This window comes from Atheta coriaria, unplaced genomic scaffold, assembly GCF_025399875.1.
Source record: "Atheta coriaria isolate IRGN ID8LTWV9N9 unplaced genomic scaffold, Caltech_Dcor_3.1 hic_scaffold_6_pilon, whole genome shotgun sequence".
Lineage (NCBI taxonomy): Eukaryota > Metazoa > Arthropoda > Insecta > Coleoptera > Staphylinidae > Dalotia > Dalotia coriaria.
This window is the reverse complement of record NW_027045448.1, coordinates 2134744-2155897: the sequence shown is the minus strand read 5'-3', so window position 1 is coordinate 2155897 and position 21154 is coordinate 2134744. Positions and strand designations below refer to the sequence as shown.

The following is a 21154-nucleotide window of genomic DNA, read 5'->3' as shown; positions in this document are numbered from 1 at the left end:
TTTATTATTTCTTCTTATTACTACTACCACCAGGTTTAGCCTTCCTCTCAAGTTGCATTTGTTTCAGTTTCATACTTAATTTTGTTGATGCCTTTTCATGCTTCTCCTGATTAAACTTGATATCAGGATGTACGAATTTCCGGCGTTCTTCACGGCGCACTGCCTCGCCACAGCCGTGAATTTCCGGCAAGCCGTGTGAGGTGCAAAATCTCCTATTGCAAAATTTGCAGGTGATTGCAAAGTCAGCTGTCTTTGACTTGCATTTAGCAAATGCACATGTGTTATCGACTTTTTTGATGTTGTTCAAGACCGTGTCCAAATCGCTGCTTCCCGAGACTGCTTTATTCAGCTCTTTTGCTTTGTTCTTTAGTTTGTCTTCTGTTGGCACTGTTTTTGTTATCGTAGACATTTTTGCGATTGTAAATAATAAAGGTGCTAGAATATAAGGTTAGATTTCACTTATGATTTAAATAAGACTACAAAGATAAGAATATGGTGAATTATCAACACTGTTTAATTTAGCAACAAATTATCTGGTATCAGAAATTAATCGTATAAATCAGATAGTTGTTGCAACTTTCAAAATAAATATAATATTTGCAGTTATATGCAGTTTATACCTTTACCATCATTCAGCTCCACATCTAGCGGAAATTAATGGTACTTGAAAACAATTTCTGGTGAACCCATAACACTGCTAAAATTTCACGTTGAAACACAAACACAATGTAACAATTAGTTTAAATGTTTCTAATTTAAATAACCTGCGAGTGCAAATTAACAGAGTAAAACAGGGTAAGGGTAAATATGATTCAAAATATTATTCAAAATCACCTCTAAAATGTGTAAACAGATGGCAAAACCTGTCCGATTGCTTTCCTTGTAGCCTTTCTCTCTCTCTCTCGAATATCCGTAAACCTCATGGTCACATCTCCATCTAATTCAATTCGCCGCACACCGGGCTGCCTGCTGTTCTCTGGTTCTAGGCGAACGTCGGGTCTTGCCTTGTCTGTCTCGCATAGTTCTTGAGTCGTCTGTCATTACAGTCGGTATACGCATTACACCATCGAGATGGTCTGCTCGACGTATTCGGCTTTTACGAGGTATGCCTAGACTGCAAAGAGCGAGTGCTACACGCTAGTCGATTGTCTCGTCGACGTCCTAAAACCATGTCGGCTACGATCAATTGCGGCGATCCCGAGAAGCAGAATAAAATGTGACCGCAAGTACGATGCACATCGCCGTGTGATACCCGCCTTCACGCAGCTCCATCCATCGTGGAGCTCTTAAATAAATTCGCGTTAAGTGAATCGCTTTTTATCCAGTGGTGTCTGCGACTTTATTATTGCATAAGTGTAACCCAGCGAGTTGGACCACTTTGTCTCTCGGTTTAGCGCTGGGCTCGTCCCCGCGTTTGTGAGTGTGTGCGCGCGTTGTAAATTTCGTCCGGCCGCTGCCAAAATCAGCCGAAAGTGAGGCCGTCGATAACGCAACAATATTGAGAAAACGCTCTCATTCCGCAAAATCAACAATTGGCGTCGAAGTTTACGTTGGGTTGACGATCACAGCTTTACTACTCCCGTTATTTGGTAGAAATATTATCAATGCGGTCATTCGGCTGTTGAGCACGCGCATACTTTCTGATTGTATGATATTATGGAAAGAGCAATATGGAAATTGGTGTGTTGTTTAGTTTCACTATTGTTTCTGGAGTTATGTAATGGATTACCGATTGGATTGGACCATACTTATGGAGGTAGGGCTTCCTTTTGTTAACATGTGCATGCACCCATTTGTGTACTCTTTAAACGCTAATCCCACATGAATAAGAATGGATAGAGTAGTGGACCGTGGACGACACTGGCACTTGAATAACAGAACAAAGCAAACAAGATCACTTCAATACGCATCATCAATACATCAATGTAATACGAGTATGCACCTATATTTTATACGCAGGTTATATTGCAATAACAAATTTATACCATTCACACTCGGATAATATTGAGCTAAACATATGTTTGATTCTGCCATTGCACTTTTTTGTATTCATTATGATGTAGCGTGCATTTTTGTACATATCAACTACAGATAGATTATATTCATACAAGCATCTAAATAGGAGATTGTTTTGGGTGCTTATCGTGGTTCAGTTGTACTATTAAGTAACTTAGTTCATGGTCACTTACCACTTTTATTTTATTTACCTTGTCATTATCAATTGTAATAAGTTTTTTACTTTGATGATTTCGCATGGCACATGGTTAAAGAATTAGCTAGTAACTAAAAGTTACTTCAACGAAGAAAGTTAATCTGGATACATCAGTGTTTTATTTTCTATTGCTGCATTAAATATAAAGGCTTGTCATAAGTTCGTTTTATTTTAAGTAATGTGGATCATCAATTTGTTGCAAACATTTTAATTTTCAACGATCCATATACATTTAAAATTTACAATTTGTGTAATATTCATTTGAGCGGTTTCAACGACAAATTATTATAGCTGCACCCTACGTAAAGTCTCATGTGTAAACTATCACAGCAAAAGTTTCAACTAACGTTCAATGAAATAGAGTGTACCTATTCCTTTGATTTCAATGAAATTCTTAAACAATTCATGTACACACACTAGAAACCATTTCAGTCGTCTTATCAGAACTATGCAAACCGTCGGTACCTCCGGGCCGGATGTGAGGAAAACTATTTCCGACATTCCCAGTATTACGAACAGCAGTTTTCCAAAAGATACGAGTACGTAGAACTGCGGCAAGGAATTCTACGATTTACCACAATATCTTCCGATTTAGATAAATACATAAACAGTGATATATCATTGTAAAATATTTGTCCAACTGTATTGACCAACTATTAAATGATTTGAACTGCGTTAACAACATATGTAATTATGAGCCATCAAAATCCTTGGGTGTAGACAGTTTGACGTTCTGTTAATAACACTAGGATAAGTATTAATGAATATATATACATAAGACATACAGACAATTCAGTCAGATGTTCACATGCTAATTAATTACACACTTCATTGGATATTTTGCAACTCCTTGGCAACTCGGCAACTTGCAAAAATGGCAAAATGTATGCAAAACAATAAAGAATCAGACGTGCAAGAAGGTCATGTGAATGTGAGAGCATGTAACAAGTTTTACTTTGGAAAAGTAAACTGTCGTACAATTAAATCGTTGCGCAAGCAAGCTATGCATATGTTTAGATTACAGGCTTCGATATGTTTGCAATTTCTAACAATTTATTGTTTTGTTTGCGTTCATTCGTATAATCGAAAGAGAGGATAAACATGAAACTCTTTGTCTAAACTGGTATTTGCGTATTATGTTGGTTATCACGAACAGACGACAGACGACTGGAAGAAGATAATATAGAGGATGTTTTTTTCCGTAATTCACTGCTTTTGTAGATGTGTAAAATTTCATGAAAATTTAATTTGGTGTATGCGCGTCTTGGGGTAAATTTGTGTAAGGTTGGGGTCGTGACTTAAAATATGTATGTAATACATTTTTAATCTAGATCGAATAGAAGCACAAATGTGTGATAATAATGTCAAACAAAATATTATTGAATTGGTTTGTTTACAGGAAATCTCGCTCATTTTGATTTGATTAATCTTACCGAAAAAAATCATGAAAATATTTATTTCAAGAACACGCAGTTTATTTCTAAATATAAGTTTGTTTTGAAGTTGATTTCAATAAAAATCAGGTAGGGGTTATAGGCTCAGGTTATTTGCAGCGTTTCTTTCCTCTAATTTACTTAATGACTCACAATTTTTATGATTAAACGCACTTTTCGAAATGCAAGTTTCACAACATCGATGCAAGTTAGCTCAAATGAGTGCAGCGAAATTGTACACTTGTAATTATAAATTTAGTAATTACGACGTAGTTGCAATGAAATAAATGTTTATTTTATTTTAAACGATCGGATGAGTCATCCGTTTTGCTTTCGTTTAATGTCGGTACTCCATCGTACTGAAAATGAGGCGAAATCGTTTCAAAACGCGAGCTTCACAACGCACTCACAATACTCGTACAGTTTGACTTGAATATCTCAACGAATAGTTGCAACTTGTAAGTGCGCCGCTATATAATGAAAGCAAATTTGAGAAAATGTTTGTCTCATTACTTCACAATGTATTTTCTAATCGCACATAGAATTCACAATTAGTTACTAATTGCTCATGAATATTTTAGTATTCAGCGCGATACAAAATGATATAACAACACTCACTTATTTCGACATGAAGATTAATTAACCACTAATTGACTAAACCGATTATACTTTTTGATGATTATTTTGTTGTTGATTATCTTATTATACATTCCAACGTTTTGTTCGGTATGTAAGATATTCGGAGTTGGAAAGCATTGTCCGTTTACTGCTTTTTATTTGATAGTTGCGAATTTTACAATGAACACGGCAATAAAATCGTATTAATGTAGACATGTTTTTATTTAAAACGAAAGTGTTTGCAATTGGTTGCAATGCAGCAACCTTGAAGTATAAACGTTCTCATACAGCGCGAAACTGCTTTCCTTCGTCACAGGCAATGTTGAATGGCTGATTCAACATTTACAGATTAATTTACGCCAATGAGTCATGCTGATGATTTTTGTAATGAAATATAGTCAAAACCATTTACAACGAGACTTATTCATCGCTGTACTTTGAGAGGCAATGTTTAAACATTCTTTAAACAATGTTTACACAATGTGTTATGATTATTAATAATCAATTAGGGGAACGATTATTTACATTTTATTATGTAAATTAATAGATAAGAATTAAATAACCACTTTTTTTTAAGTCAGTATTAGTTTCAATACATCCGAAAGCAACTCTAGTATTGTAAGTTACTTTTGAAGTCCGAAAATCCTTTTAAATTAAATTTATATAACATTATATACTTTTAACACTACTTTGACGGTGAAACATAAACGGCGTTGGATATTTGTTCAAAAACTCAACTTAATCGTACACATGAAACTCTTCAAAATATTTTTTAAGGCTTATAAAGTTTTAGTATGTAATTAGTTTTGCTTACGCCACATTATATATTATATTTATTTATATATGTCATTTAGTGTGTGAGACGTGTTGGATCCATCTTTATTTGCAACTTTAATTACTTTCGTGCCGTTCATTCTGCTTTGATGCGTCTGCGCTTTCCCCGAGTTATTTGCTCAGTGAATAATGAAACAAACATAATTAGAAAATGAATTATTAATTAGAGCCAATGAAAGAAAATGCCCGTAATCATGGAATAAACGTTAATGCACGAGTGCGGTAAGTTGCGTTTGCATTCGTTTTCACGAGCCGCAATTATAACATTAGGCATAACGAGCTCTTAGCAAATTAAATCTAGCGATATACGAAGCGGGCCATAACTCACAATTGATGAGCTCATGAATTCTGGTATTTATTTCCATCATATCAAATAAAAAGCAATCAGGCAAATTGATATTGATTTGTGTAGGTACCTATTTCCCCGATTAAGATGAAGCTGTGATCCAGTTTTATGGACGCAAAATGCTGGAGCTTATATTCTGAGCCGTTCGTAGAAAGTTTTAATTGAATTTTTTGAAGGAATATTGCAACTCGTAACTACTGACTTCTGTTCATTCGAGCAGTATATTAGATTCGTTTTTCAATGCGAACGGTATTGAACAAACAGAGGATAAGAATAAGGCAAGAAAGATGTGCGCGCTTGGATGCACAGTGACTGTGTAACCACTTTATTCAATTTTTTTCTTCAAAAGTTGAGTAAATCCTTTGTGACATACTGAATCGTACTTCATTCACAAATAAATAAAATACTCATGTTATATGAATCCGTGTGCATGTCAAAATGTAATTTTATTGTATTGTTAAATATTACAAAATTAAGATGTCATTCTTGTTGTTTCAGATGGCCACACTCAGTTTTTAACTGGTCTCATTGCAATCCTCCTCACAATATGTGGAGTAGTCTGCCTTGCGGGCTGTATGTGTTGCCAAAGGAAGGATGGATTTAAGGTAGGATTAAAATTTCTATCAACTAATTCGTGGCTCAAATCTTAATTAATAATGGCTTGGATATTCCCATCGACCCAAGTGTACGGTTTTTGATAAGCGTCTTTCATTCCGCCACAAGCTTGTGGTCTACGCTCGCGAGCTCGCATCTCTCTCATTAATGCTAGTTTAACAGAGGCATTAAGTGATACCGTTCCATCGATGTCTTTCCCCACGAAGCGCTCAACAATGCGGTGTGTGCACGCCAGCGCTTAACTGTGAAAGACGGGCTCATAATTCCCATCAACCACTCCTGCCAGACGCACTAATCGTTTCCTCCTTTGCTCGCGCGACCGCTAATTCAATTTCGCGTATACAAATCTCGTTTTAAGTTCCAGTCGACACTTGCACATCCTACTTTGCCTGCAATCTAACGGGAAATCGAGAGCAATACACCGCGAATAATCTGCTACAATTTTCTAAGCCGAAGAACGAAATGACAAAGAGATTTACCGCGGCGCGTGTTATAGAAAATATTGTTTGAGACGCTTTGTGTTGAAAACGTAATTTTTACTTCATAAAATGTGAACTGAAACACGGAAACTATAAACTCATGTAACATAAGGTCGATGGGAAAAGCTGTTAGTTTAAACAATCTTGGCTCATGTAATTAAATACTGCCAATGCGGAAATGCTGCAATTTGCAAATTTGTTAATGTAAATAGCACCATCGCACCTATTTTAGAATTTCTTCTATATTAATATAACTAACAATTTTTGTATGTACTAAATTTCATTCTAACCCAGGGCAAACCTTACGAGAAAAGCGAACAGGTAATTTTCATTATTACGTACTTAAAACTATCTTGATTAAGTCCGATATTAACCATCAATGTCAACTTTTATGCTAATGATCACAATGTTTCTCTTGTAGGAATTCCAAAATACAGTTGTGGTCGAAAATGTGCCAAGCAACCTAGACCATGGCCACATTAATCCATTAGCGTCGACAACAAATAATCGTAACGAATTTACAATTTTTAATCCTTTAACAAACGATGCGCATATTCAACCAAATGTTTTCTCACAACAAGAGATTTTGGTGCATAGCGAGGATGATTGGACGTACGAGAATATCGACGTCCGATCGTGGTTTGGTATGTCATCTTTTAACTATTCACACTGTTCACGATAAATAATTCATAGCAATTAGATTGTGATTGTTCGATGTTCTTGCAATAGGGAAAGGCGAAGTGGAATTTCCCAGAACCCGCTTGAAGTATATTCGTGAGCTGGGCAAGGGTTGGTTTGGGCGCGTCGTGGAAGGAACCGCACAAGGCTTCGACAGCACTGACAAGGACGCTTGGAAGCCGGTTGTCGTGCGAATTTTAGAAGCCAGTGCATCGACGCGACAACGCATTTTGTTCCTACACGACGCTTCGATTTATCGATGTACACCGCACCCAAATATACTTTTGTTGTTGGGCAGAAGTTTGGACACTGTGCCACTGTTGCTTCTACAAGAGTATACAAACCAGGTGCGAAACTATCTAATATTTGGGTTACGTATCAACTTCGTATGTCTTAAAAATAGAATAATGATTTTGTATCAATGTCACTGAGTACAATTATTATTTATATCACGGAGACAATTTATAATGGATATGTTTGAATTCATTTACAGGGCGATGTAAAATGTTTCCTTAAGAAACAAACGACTTCTCGAGAATCTTTTCTAAACAGTGACCTACCTCTGCGGTGGTGCTACCATTTAACGTCTGCATTAAAACATCTTCACTCCGCTAACATTATGCATCTGTGAGTAAAATTAGTTTCGTATTTGATTCATTAATATGTATTTTCGTAACCGTGTGGCATTGATGTGCTTTGCAGCGATTTAGCAACTAGAAACTGTAGGCTCACCGACACGTTAGATCTGAAGCTTGGCGATTACGGCTGCAACACAATAGATTATCCAGAAGATTACTATGATGGAACAGAGAACGTACCAATTAGATGGTGCGCTCCAGAAAGCGTGACATGCACGGCAACAACGATACAAACGAAAAACGTTCGTATATTTGACGACCCCGTGTTGCGCGTATGCATTTCTAATCTACTGTTTGCTGCAGGTGACTCAATGTAGCAATATTTGGTCATTGGGTGTGTGTTTCTGGGAAGTTTACGAATGCGGCGCACAACCGTACGCTGAGCTGACAGATGATGAAGTCGTATCGAGAGTTCTGGGACCACCTCACGTGCGGCTTGCCAAACCAAAAACAAATGTACTATTCACCGATTATATGTAAGTAGCGTGCGAATGCGCATATTGATGATTTGCATAATCATGACACCATGTTACTAACTTGGGTTTGTTATGCTAGGTACCGCTTAATGCAACTCTGCTGGTCTAATAGTGAATTGCGTCCAACCATTAATCAAGTTTACCCAATGATAGAAGATCTAGTAAATGTGCACAAGAATTCAACGGAAGTTACGTACGACTCTTTGCCGGACTTTGATCGACGCTGGGATAGCTTTAAACCTAATGTTAAGTTTGATACTCACTTGACGCAGTGGAATAGTGGTTTAGATTCTTTCGACAATCTCGACGAATCGTGGACACCAAATCTTTTTAATGATATTCAGGATAATGATTCAAATCTGTCCAACGCTACTGCCGCGCAACCCGAGTTGAGATTTAAGTTAGGCCCGTTAACCAGCAGCACCATGAGGACAAGCAGTGAGAGTGAAACAGAGGACGAGAATTGGAAGAGAAAAGTCGAGCGTGGACTGTACACTGAAAAGGTACGGCAGAAGTCACGCTCGGTTGCCGATTTGATGGTTCTGACGCACATAGATTGTTCTGAGAGTGATTCGGAGACGCCGCTGCCAAGTATTAACTACAAAAACGTGAGATACGCAGTACCAAAACAAAATCTCGAGAACGTTAGTTTAACCTTTGGCAGTGAGGGTAATTTGCTGAGTGTACAGAATACATTCGAAGAGGAACTGAAGAAGCTGCAAGAGGAGCGCAGGGATAGTCTGCTGTTCGTACCTGACTCACAATCACAGAGCGCATTGTCCTCACCATCGAAACTGCTTGAAGATCTGAACAATCCGTCTGCCATTGAGCCACCAAATCAAATATTTAATGTATACAATGTAGTCACAATTAGTCCCTTGCGCACCCTCGAACTGAACAAAATAATTAATTACCAAGACGACATTCAGGATCCTTTACCAGATATTGTTTACAATACGAACGAAATCTCGAAACGGGAAATTCCGAAATTGTCGGAAATTATTGAAAATAACATAGAGTTGATGGATTATATTATTGCCAAGTATGATCCTGAAGATGAATATTTACAAGTTGAAGTAATCGAAGAAGTGGCAAACGAAAAAGTACCTGATGTCGAAATCAATGACGTTCACGCGGATTTAGTTAAGGGCGAAACCTCGGAGAGCGACGAATACGTTACGGCAAATACGCACACGGTTACGGATACGGACGAAATTACGGACAATACAAGCGCATCGGATCAGCCGATGAAGGTGAAGAGCCTTCTCGTAATCGACACCTTACTAGAAGAAGACTCGAATGAAAATTCATGCAACGAATCATCACCAAAGAAAGAAGCGCTGTCGGAGTCGCTTGATGATGAAACGGAGGACTTCTTTACACCGATGTCGCAACAAAACTCAGAATCCGCCGACGAACTCACTTTGTCGGATCGCACGTATTGCTGTGACAAACCGGTAATTGTAAGAAATGCCGACGAAATTACAGAGACTGTGCCAAATTATACATTCACTAACGTAGTTCAAAACGGTAATCACGATGATGGTGTGTTAAAATGTGATAAACATGATCACAAAGCGCAAATTGAAACACTTCAAAGTGTGCTTAATGATAACTCGTTTGATACTACGATTCAAAAACAGGCGCCGACTGGGAATCATACGATTTCAACGACACAAGATTTTCTTAACAATGAAATATTGGTTTATGAAGATTCCAATACCGGTGAATGTATGAGTGATGAACGGGAAATGGTTTTGCCTGGTGCATTGACTAGCATGGATATGTTGACAAGTACACCTTGTCCCAATCGACTAAAGGTATCGACATTACGATCTGCCGATAATGATTCAACCTCAACTCAAGCGACAACCGATGCTAGAAAAGCCGACTTAAAATATTCATTAGAAACTTGGGACAACTTTCTGGGTAAGAGTTTTGATGAACAGCATGAGTTTGATGATTACTCTGAAGAGCCTATGAGTTTGCTGTTTACGGAAGACAAACAGAATGAACTTAACGAAGTAGTGCCCGAATGTAGTGATACCAATACCACAGGACAGAAGGAACTAGCCTCGAATGCTACATTTGTGAAAGAAAATGATAAAACTGTGAACGATACTACATTTGGTAAAACATTTATCGAGAAGGAAGCGAATGCAACATTTGTTAAGCAGGTCGATGTTAAAACGGCGCGGATGTTACCATTAGCAGTTGATCACATTCAAAGTGATATAGAAACCACAAATACGAATTTAAATGATTCATTCAATCCGGATGATATCGTTTTGAATGAAAACGAGACGTTTGTTAAGGACGTCGATCCGAGCGATATTCATTTGCATATGCAGGACGACGTTGAATGTTACAACAATCCGGGTTATTGGGAGTCAGAGAACTCCGGCGGTTGGTACTTACATCCTCAAGATAACAATGATGATGATCTGCAGGGAGAAATCGATACGTCGCAGAAAGACGATAGTTACATACGTTTTAGTATGGACGATGAAGTCATGGCCGCCATTCGGAATGAATTGATGATCAAGTTGCCACAAGCACAGAAAGCCGCGTGTGAACAAAGCGAGGAAGCGGACGGCGAGTACGAAACAACCGATCGCAATGAAGTGTTCCTTCGATATAATTGCTTTAATATGCCATTATCACCAATTCCAGAAGAAAGCTTTAGCGAATATTTAAATTCAGGCCAAAGTACACCTCATTGGTAAGTTTTTTTTTACAACGACCGGCATGAAAATTATGAGTCGCTTATATTTATTTTGTGAACATATCATGACTCATTTCATTTTTATAACATGAAATTATTTTTTGGTAATTTTAGCACAATTAACACAGACTTGGGCGGCAGTGACAGCGATAGCGATTGGTCGGAAGCTGGATTGGGTCCCGCATCGCTCGAAGAAGATACTCACAGTCCTAGGTTAATGGAAAGTCCCCATAAGGGAACCCAGAATAGACATACACCTAGTCAAGACTCTTGTTGTTCCAATGATACGTTGTTTAATCTTGAAGAACTTCAATGTAACGAAAAACAATTGCAGGAAATCGAAGAAAGAAAACGCAGACTGGAAGAGAACGAGCAATGCATAAGAGAAATTGTAAATGATGCAGTCGATCTCGCGCTGATGCTTAGTGACTCATCATCATCTGGACCCCATGTAAATTCTGATAACGATTGCGACATGCAGCAGGCTGCAATGACGCCCAGCGAAAGTGAAAACTTTGATAGCATGCCATCCAGTATTGATGTGACCGTAATTAAAGTAGATACACGCGAGAAGGCGCCGCAAGCGTTCGAGCAAATGCCGTCTCCCAAAGTAGTCATTCAGGAATTTATCGACAATGAACGGAACGCTTCGCTACACCGTGTCTCAAATACAGACGAGCAACCAAACAGTTCTGAATATTTGACTGCTAATGACACTGTTTGTTTTGCTCTGCAAAACGTAGCGCCGCTTAACTCGCCTGAAGATAGACCGTGGAAACACATAGAGGCTTCACTCACAAAATGCCCTGAAGTGCCACCGCATGCCGATAATTCTTTAAATCTTTACGATTATGTTGAAATACGACCTGAGCCGGTTATGTTTAAAATGCAGGGAGATGCTTACGAGAAGGAAATGAATGTTAAGAATACGCTCAGCTGTATACAAACAGATGATATCTACGATTGCATTGAATCGCAACAGCCGGATATTTGCAGCGGCAAGGTTTTATACGCCAATGATTCGTACGAGGTACCAGCGTACGTGAACGATGCAGTTGAAGACGATCGCGTTTATGAGAGCGTCGCTGGCGATGAATCGGAGGGAGTCGAGTATGAAAACGTCAATGGGAATAATAGTTTTGACGACGAAGATTATTGCCCGTTGGGTGATATTCGATTTTCGGGACCCGGCGACGTTCAAATGATGACGACGTCGTTCAGCGAGAGCAACGATCTCGGCGACGAGCATGATTGGGACAGCGGTTCAGACACTAGATCCAGTTCGAGTGGGGAATTTATTTGGAAAGAAGGCGAACACGAGGCATCGGTTAAGGCATTACAGGCTGCACCACAAGCTGTATGTTGTGCTGACTACTCTATTTACTTATATCTAATTAATGTTAATATCCTTACACACAGGAAGCTACAAAGGAAATTGAATTAATGGACGATGAAGACACGAGTAGCTGTAGTGATGAAGATGGTGATGGTATTGAGTTCGTTCCCTCCGCATGGGATAAATTCGCCACTCCAACAAAGTCAGCGTTGCGTTCGCCGGAGAAATCTTTGGATAGCAACATGAAGAAAAATCGAGGCGTGTCGTTCAAGAAACAGAAGTATCACTGTGTGTATGAATATCCTAGGGAACCGGAGTCAACGGTTGTAAATAACTATGACTTATGGAAAGATTCTAGTTATATAGGTGAGACAATTCTTGAGAGATTTATTATTGTGATTTAATGCATGACATAAATAACGATAAGATGTGAATTTGATGGTGATATGCACGTTACGTCTACATTAATACTAAATAACCATTTACATTGAATGTGATTTGTTTTGTTTGGTAGATTGGGATTTAGATAGGAATTCAGATCCGTTTTTGCCTGGTACATCAGATTATCATGAGACTGCTAGTTCTAGTGATTTAAATCTCATACATAACCAGCATATAAGTTACGATTTTACAGGTATCATAACACATATTTATTATTTTATATACACACACTAATTTAAATCAGGGATTTCTCAAGATTTATTATTTTCCCTGCTTTAAATTATTTGTTAAAACTTGAGACAACACATGGGTTGAAACACATTGTTTTCTCAAGTATAGAAATCACTGATTAGTTCAGTAAAATTGCACCCATATATTGACTTTTATTGAAAAAGTTTGATAATTTGTCTCTGGTTATAGGGTCTTCTACTTTAGATGACGACTTTTACATAAGTTCGTCTGCCAAACCATTCGATATGCTTGGCTCGGCCACATCACAATTTTTCCCCGGCAAACATTGCGATTGGTCCGATTTGACGAAGAACAACGATAACGTGACTCCGGACAGCGGCGTGGAGGACATTACGCCGGGCAGCATGAGCGATTCATCTGATTATGTACGTCCGAATCGGCAAATACTCCCCTTGAAAACGTTAGCGCAACTCGCTGCAAACAAGAACGTCAACGTTGGCAATAACGAAATAGGCGGGCTGCGGCATACGCGCAACCGATTGAAACTTGATCTGCCCCCGAGTCCGAATGCCTTCACCAAATCGAAGTCGTTCTCTGTAGAGTCCCCTGAGGTACCGCTAATGCCGCGACAGATTCCGACCTTCACCACCTTCGGAAAAAGTCGCTTTGTCGTCCAACAGGTCGATACATCGACGAATGTGGATAGCAAGAGCAACGTATCCTTCGAAGCGCTACCGTACAAACCAATGTCGAAGTTGATCAAGAATGATCTTAATGGGCATGTGGATAAGAGTCGAATCGAAGTTGTGCGCGGCGAGGCTAGTCTGCTGGACAGCGCTGACGAAGATAGTGGCATCGAGTCATGTACATTGGAGCGCAAGAATGTCTCCGAGGTCAGCGAGTAAGAGGTACTTTCCGCACTTATGGATAACCTCGCTCAGATGTGCTAAATTCAAAAGTATTAGGAGTTTCGGGAATAACCGTACCCGAGTGTAGGGACGAGGCATATAGCAAGCTGGTACTAACGTTTTCAATTGTGATCATTTGGGAATTTTTACAGTGAAGTTAATATTAATTTCTTATCTATTGTGATATCTAACAATTAATCAAATATACATAAAGAACACGGAAGAATACTTAGTGATCAAGCGAACATTTGACATGATTTTATTTTTACTTCTCATAACGATGAAGTTAACACTAAGCCAATAGAAAAAATCAATATGATTAAAGCAACCAATTTAATCAATTTTACACAAATGTACGTCCTGTCTTGTCCGTATTAATGGAATTTGTAGGCTGATCTAATCAGTATTTTAATGTGTACGGTGTCGTTGATTACAAATTTTCTAATCGTACCTTCCCCCTCTAATGAATGAAATAATTATATATTATACCCTATTATGTAGATTTGTAGTACAAGAGGTTAGTACTAATACAAAATGTGATCGGTTGAATCTTTGTAGTTGTAGATGTATAATATACTTATATTATAAATAATTATAAATACCAAAATATGTTGCAGTTAGCTTTTAACGTCCGATCGCTTCCACACTATCACCAATCCTTCCAAATCACTGGTTGCCAACAGTGATTCATCATAATTAAAAGAAACGCCCAGAACAGCGCATGCATGGCCTTGCAATGTATTCACGCACGCTTTGCCATCTGTCCGCTCAATATCCAAGAAATAAACGCTTCCGTCTTCACTGCCGGTAACTGCAGAGATCAATAAATTAATCACCTAAAGAATACTAAGAACAACTCACTTACCAATACATGCACCTTGCCTAAATGACATAATTGGACAGAATATTGACCTAACCAGATGTTTCTGATGTCTATTCTCGAATTTTCGTTTTAATTTCAGTTCTCCGTCCTTATTAATAATCCTGCAAAATAATTATTAATACATTTACAATGCAATACATGATGAAGAAAAATTGATTTGTTAATTACCGAAAGAGACAGATAGCGTTGTTGCTACAATTAATTAGCAATGTCGGATCTCTGGCTTCACGACTGATCCATGCCCGATAACTTAGACTCGTGACTGAACAACATGCGCCTAAACTTAATTTCCGGGTGCATTGCAGATTCCCATTGATATCACAAATTGTTGACACGATTTCACCCTGCAAACAATCGTGTGTATTCCAATCTTTGCATTATTATATATACTTACTCTATCATTGCCCGCCCACACTATTTTTCCATTTGTCTGTGAAGCTAAGCTTAACACATTGCCACCAACAATGCATTTATTGGGTGTGAATATTCCAGTTGATATATTTACAACTCTCATCTGTCCAATGCTATTCCCAACAATTACTAAGTTGTTATTCATTTGCTGAAATATGCAGCATAATAATTGTGCTTCGTTCGGATCTTGAATCGTACGTAAGCATTTGCCACTAGCTGAGTCCCACATCCTTAATGTGCAATCCATGGAAGAGCTCACAATTAAATCATTGTTGATTGACCAATCAAAGCCTGGTCAATTACATACAATTTATAACAAAACCTATATATGCTCTGTATTACTTACTGGTTACAGTCTGCTGGTGCCCTTTTAACATAGTAACAACCTTTGGTGGTTGTAAGGATACATCACAGATTGATAAACTTGCATCTACTGATGAACAGCAAAGGAGAGTTCTATCATTGTTGGCAAATTTAATCATTGGTACAGCTGCAGTATGCTTAAAATTTGTTGAAGATAAATAACACTTAGAGTCCAGATTAATACTTTGATTACTGACATACCTGGTCAAAAATATGATGCACACCTTTAAAAGCATAATTATCTGTTAATGTATTACCACCAACAATAGCTTTTGATGCTTCAGCATGTATTGTTGGAATAACATGTCCACTTGGTGATGCTTTCCAGCTGCCTACTGAAGAACTCTAAAATTGGGGATATGATTCTATAGAACAACATTTCATTTTCAAAAATTTACCTTTGAAATGGTCTTTTTAAAAGAATTGAACTCTTCATTTACTGCAATATTTGCACCATATCTTTGCTGTAATAATGTAGATCTTAAGCGTAAGTATTGTTTCCATTGATCTACATCCCTATCAGTGTCCCTAAGTAACTGACAACGTCTTCTAATATAAAGGGTACCTGGCAATAATTCTTTATTTAATTATTCTGATTTGTTGATGAATGTAGGTAAAACTTACGATAATTAGGGCTTTGTTTGGCTCTATGTGCATTGTACTTTGCATCCAAAGCAAAGACTTGTTGTTGAAGCGTAGTCGTCATTATCAAAAATTCTATACTTCTGGATGATCAAAACATTGAGAGGATTTTTCAAGACCCTGAACTATGTTATCTTTTATTTTCCTGTTATTTACCTTTTGTGTTATTGTGACGGAACCCAACAGTTCGCCGTCAACAATTCAGTTTATTCGCCGCGAGATGTCTCTACGCGAAACGTTTCTTCGCAAATAATTTGCCGCAAGACTTATTTGCAGAGAATTCGCCGCCAGATAAATAAATAAGCGACTCATGTTTCTATCTAACCATTCCGCGGAATATAAGAGAATATTAAACTTATTATATGCATTCAATCTTGAATCTTTTACATACATTGGGTTAGTGGATGTATTTCGAATATATTTTCATCAGTTTTCAGTAGACTAATAGCTGTTAATGTAGTTGATTGAAATCAGTAATAATATGATTTTAGATTTTCAGATGAGTCGTTTGTTTATTTATCTGGCGGCGAATTGTCTCGCGGAGAAACGTTCGTGGAAAAACGTTTCGGGGCAAACTGTCCACGTCGAAATACCGTGTACCCCAAAATTATTTACTTGTTGGTAAATAGCAAAGGATCTATCAATAATTCTATACATTAAGCCAAGATGACGTTAAAATGCACATATTTGCATTAAATTCTAAGCGCACTTATCGGTGCCAGTTGTTAGATAGTCGGTATGTAGTCGTGCGTACACGAACAGCAACAGCGCATGTTTTGACTTGTTGGACTGGCGTCTAATGCTGCATGAGCTGCATCATAGGCAAATGTGCAGATGCAAGCTCCGCCCCGTAGATAATGCCCGTAAGTAAAGTACTTTACTCTCGGCTTGGCCCTCCGTATACATTGTATCACTATTTGTGTCTAAGAACTGGCGTGTTATAGGAGGAAGTCAAAAAAATAAAAAAATAACTAGTTTCAATACATATGCGCTGTTGTTTTAATAGGGTGAAATATTGATAAGCCCTTTCTAATCATTTCAAAATGTACAAAGCTATTAATTTGATAGGAAAATACGAATTATTTTCCGTTTAAGACGATACTGAATCCAATGCTAAAAATACAAATTATACAAGTACATTGTATATAATACAAGGCAGAGTAGGTACACTACATTTCGCCGATTACAATTCGCCGCCAGGTAACCAAACAAGGGACTCAAGAGTACCTATATAGATAAAGAAAAAGTTGTATCTAACTTAGGTCAATTAAAAGTATTTCTAATACTCATACTACTTTTGTACTTTAATATTCTTCTAGAAAAATGACATCTTGTCAGAATAATCTTAATATGACTTTCATCGCTTTGTTCTCACTTCTTCCAAGTAGGCATATAAAATTTAATTCACTTGACGATGAGTAGATTTGGTAGAAGCAATAGCTAAAATCGCTTTTTTGACTAAGTGAAGTTATCCATTGCTTTTCTCCACGTCATAACATTCAGAATTGAATTGAATAATACTAGATTGTAGTGCAATTGCTAATTGGTAGTTTACAAGTGAATACATTGCATAACTGTTATGCATCCAACTCATTGTTAATTGACATGAATGCATAATGTTAATTCAATTGATTTAAACACAATTTGAGTTTCAGTTGCAATCGTTTAATGATAGATTCGTTGGTGTGTCTTTAAATTAACGTGAAAGAATTTATTTGTTATAAACAACATTCATTTGCCAAGTATATTACGATCTTATTTGGTTTTTACAAGTCTCAAACGAAATGGCAAACAAAGATGTATTTACATTGTGCGTAGGAGTCATAACAATGACCATCCCACAATCCTGTCTATTACTTAGTGCAGTTGTGCTATTTTCAACTAATATCTGCGCTTATATTCCAATATTCCGTTCAGATTGAAAAACAGTATTTCCATCACACCCGTAAACAAGGAACTTGATATACATAAACTATTGTTCTATGAATGTATTATTGCTTACGAAATTTATCTGGTTAAGTCACTTCAATAATTAAACAAAGGCGCAGATATTGTAACACACAGCATCCAGTATGAATGGATGTTATGTGACGATAATCTCTGCGTAATTTCCTTCTGTTTCAATGGCAATTTTTGGTTATCAAATCAAGTCATAATCTTTAATTCCGCGTTATATTACCGCGGCTTGTTTGTCATAATCCACACCGAAGGAGTTATGTGCTTACAGTAACTTCAAATCAATCCGTTAATCTGATCTGATTCAGAACACCCCTAAAATTATCAAATTCATTTGCCTATTGGCTTTGATCATTCGAAACTCTTTTGTTCTCTGCCACGCGCGGCCCTGTTGTATTGTGTGCTCCTATTTTTGTTTGATTGCCCAAAACAATTGTATTGTAAGATGTAATAACGTCCGTTTCAGATGTCAACATCGTGTTGACACGAATTTGGTGTTAGAAATTTAGTTTACCAGGTAATTCCAATAACAGCAATTCGGCTCGACTTTGAAGGTTTCGAGTTTTTGGATGGCGCGTGTGCTGGCAACAATAGCCGCAATATTCGTTGCTAATTATTTTCTTCTTTCTCCTGTACGTTAGAATAAATAATATACAAATATTTGTGATTTTAACTTTGTTAAAATTACCATAAAATTTAAAAAAAAATAATTAAATTTGAATTCTTATGAGAGTGCAATTTGTTAAATTTGCTGAAAGTAAACTTGATTAAACAAAAATGAGTTTACACACACGTACCACACGATCAAGTCGATTTCACGTGTTAGTAAATGTGAATTCTTTTATTGTCGAGGTGGTCACGATGTTTAGTGAGAAAGTTTACCGCTTGCAAAAAACATCGTCCTGCATTTCTAGAAATGCCACGCGAATGTTTTAGACAGATGACATGTTCGCGACGTTCAATGCTAAGGCAAGGCTTTATGGCTGCTTGATTTTCTATGACGGTCGTCGCAGTCGTCGTCGTCGATTGTGTGCCCCATGTGCAACGGTGGAAACACGCTTTTCAACGCGTGCCATTGGCGTATGTACGGCAACATACGGCAGGTTCAGGTGTCTGGATATTAATACATACCACACACCACACGAAAACACGAGCAACCACAAATTTACGGATATGCTTCTTTGTTTAGAAAACAATAACCTGGTATTATTCAGATGTTTTCAATGTGTATTTATTTTTTGAGCGATGTAGAAGAGTTGGTAATCTATTAGGAAGCGTTTGTTAGTTGTAACCACTCAGTCAACAATTACACAAGTTCTGATTCTATTTGTTGGTTTCAAATACACGGTATTACTGGTTAGTTCAAAATTTATCAGGTGGGTGTTTTGTTATAGTTACAATAGTACAATTACCAGGAAAGATTATACCTCGATAAATTGGTTCCCAATTGGATGTATTACGTCACACCCACTGATAATACGTGAATTTAAATTAAACCCAACCGTTGTTGATTTTCAATTTGTTCTCTCGTTTAAATTGAGTGTCGTAAGTCCAATACCAATTGTTGATTATATAAAATCAATGAATTTAAGGAATGACGTAGAAAACGAGGAATAATAATAATAATACTGATTAACTAGTGGTTTTTAGGAAGATATATTTATTCATATTTTTATAATTTTACATATAAGTAAAATAAAAAGCTTTATAATTAGGTACGTTGGATATAAAGCTGTGGCAAGTCAAATCAGTAGGTGTACCTACTGATAAGATCTAATAGTCGAAATGACTATGCACATCGGATTAGACGAACCGATGCATTGATTTGCAATGGTTTTACTTGAATCGTTCAACAGCGATTTTTTTGAAAGATTAAAGCGTTTTTCTTTGGCTTTTATATGTTACTGAAAATGTGCATTGGGAGATAAATGTGCAAAACTATGTTGTGTTGCAAAACTATGAATAAAATTAAAAATATTGAGTAATTAACAAAATAACCTATGTTGTACTGTAAATATACCTAGAAAAGTACAAGTACAGTAATGAAAGTTTTCCAAACAACGTTTTTTGATTGTTTGGATAATTTTGAAATATTAAAGTTGTTTGACTCATTGTAATTGTAAAATACAAATTTATGGCTGATGAGTTATTTTTTTCTGTCTGCGTTCAGGAGTTCCTAACAAAGAATATAATAATTTCACAAAAGAGTATGAAACGTGCTTGCATGGACTTCTACGGTCTCTAGTTTCTTGGGTGCATGTGCGAATGTTAGGCAAATACGTGCATCTTAACACTAACGTAATTTTAATTTTAAAATATAATAAACAGATTCCCAGTACAAAGAAACATAGCTTATCAAATAAGTTAATCATCATAGTTAGGCTTGGCAAAGTATATTATCAAAAGACGAGTATGTGTTTAAGCATATCTCATCTTTCTGTAGCAGTAGAAGCAAAAAATTGTTTGCGTAATTTGTGTTTTCTAGTCGTCTGCTGCGTATAGAAAAATATCATTGAGGCATAATCATGCATTTTTAATATCGTCAATTGCCCCATACTACCCGCCGTCCCGGCTATTCATTACTTTATTAACTTTATTATTCTGCGCATCCTGGTGAGCTTGTTAAGCATAAATGAAAGGTTGATGCAGCCAAGACTCAGCCAAGTACGTTTTCAAACAAATCAGGGGAGAAAATAAGCAACTGGCAATTTTCTTTTTTCCTGTGTATTTCTTCTTCCGCATGATTATATTGGTCAGACAGGGTAGTAAGAATACTAAAAATCTCATTTGTCAAATAAATTACCATCTGATCAATTGATTCAACCTACGATATACAAAAGTTTTAATTTGGAAAACCTAGAAGTGATGCGTATTCACAGTGGTGTTCGTTTTCAATAATAATTATCGCGGTACTGAGAAATCTTGCTACATTAATTAAATTGGATTGAAACATTAGAAGTTCCATGTC

General features: G+C 37.1%; 3 protein-coding genes across 5 annotated transcripts; 1 reads left to right on the top strand and 2 right to left on the bottom strand.

The window, feature by feature from the left end:
- Window positions 1-4: 4 nt before the first annotated feature.
- Window positions 5-409, bottom strand: LOC135794564 (DNA-binding protein SMUBP-2). Its single transcript, XM_065305877.1, has one exon. It carries the CDS (start codon window positions 407-409, stop codon window positions 5-7), a length of 405 nt encoding a protein of 134 aa, XP_065161949.1.
- Window positions 410-959: 550 nt separating this feature from the next.
- LOC135794836 (uncharacterized) lies at window positions 960-14538 on the top strand. 3 transcript variants are annotated; one of them, XM_065306278.1, is made up of 13 exons: window positions 961-1756; window positions 5942-6048; window positions 6832-6858; window positions 6959-7181; window positions 7267-7562; window positions 7709-7842; window positions 7918-8095; window positions 8157-8329; window positions 8409-11051; window positions 11169-12411; window positions 12474-12756; window positions 12905-13024; window positions 13252-14538. In XM_065306278.1, the coding sequence occupies exons 1-13, from the start codon at window positions 1657-1659 to the stop codon at window positions 13926-13928; spliced, it is 6204 nt and encodes a 2067-aa protein (XP_065162350.1). In that variant the 5' UTR covers window positions 961-1656; the 3' UTR covers window positions 13929-14538. The 3 variants fall into 3 exon arrangements, with proteins under 3 accessions (XP_065162352.1, XP_065162350.1, XP_065162351.1); XM_065306280.1 differs by lacking the exon at window positions 12905-13024 and having other exon boundaries at window positions 960-1756; XM_065306279.1 differs by lacking the exon at window positions 6832-6858.
- Window positions 14089-16418, bottom strand: LOC135794839 (WD repeat-containing protein 13-like). The gene is made up of 8 exons (XM_065306282.1): window positions 16213-16418; window positions 15987-16153; window positions 15790-15933; window positions 15572-15725; window positions 15209-15516; window positions 14983-15158; window positions 14797-14915; window positions 14089-14742 (listed from the first exon to the last, which is right to left on the bottom strand). Exons 1-8 carry the CDS (start codon window positions 16292-16294, stop codon window positions 14549-14551), a joined length of 1344 nt encoding a protein of 447 aa, XP_065162354.1. The 5' UTR covers window positions 16295-16418; the 3' UTR covers window positions 14089-14548.
- Between the last annotated feature and the right edge of the window lie 4736 nt (window positions 16419-21154).

Coding starts and splice junctions, on each gene's coding strand:
- LOC135794839 (XM_065306282.1), bottom strand. CDS start 16,294: ATGACGACTACGCTTCAACAACAAGTCTTTGCTTTGGATGCAAAGTAC. Junction 15,726..15,789: donor TGCATCATATTTTTGACCAG/GTATGTCAGTAA, acceptor ACAAATTTTAAG/CATACTGCAGCTGTACCAAT. Junction 15,159..15,208: donor TGTGGGCGGGCAATGATAGA/GTAAGTATATAT, acceptor GATTGTTTGCAG/GGTGAAATCGTGTCAACAAT.
- LOC135794836 (XM_065306278.1), top strand. CDS start 1,657: ATGGAAAGAGCAATATGGAAATTGGTGTGTTGTTTAGTTTCACTATTG. Junction 7,843..7,917: donor TCCGCTAACATTATGCATCT/GTGAGTAAAATT, acceptor TGTGCTTTGCAG/CGATTTAGCAACTAGAAACT. Junction 8,096..8,156: donor CAACGATACAAACGAAAAAC/GTTCGTATATTT, acceptor TGTTTGCTGCAG/GTGACTCAATGTAGCAATAT.
- LOC135794564 (XM_065305877.1), bottom strand. CDS start 409: ATGTCTACGATAACAAAAACAGTGCCAACAGAAGACAAACTAAAGAAC.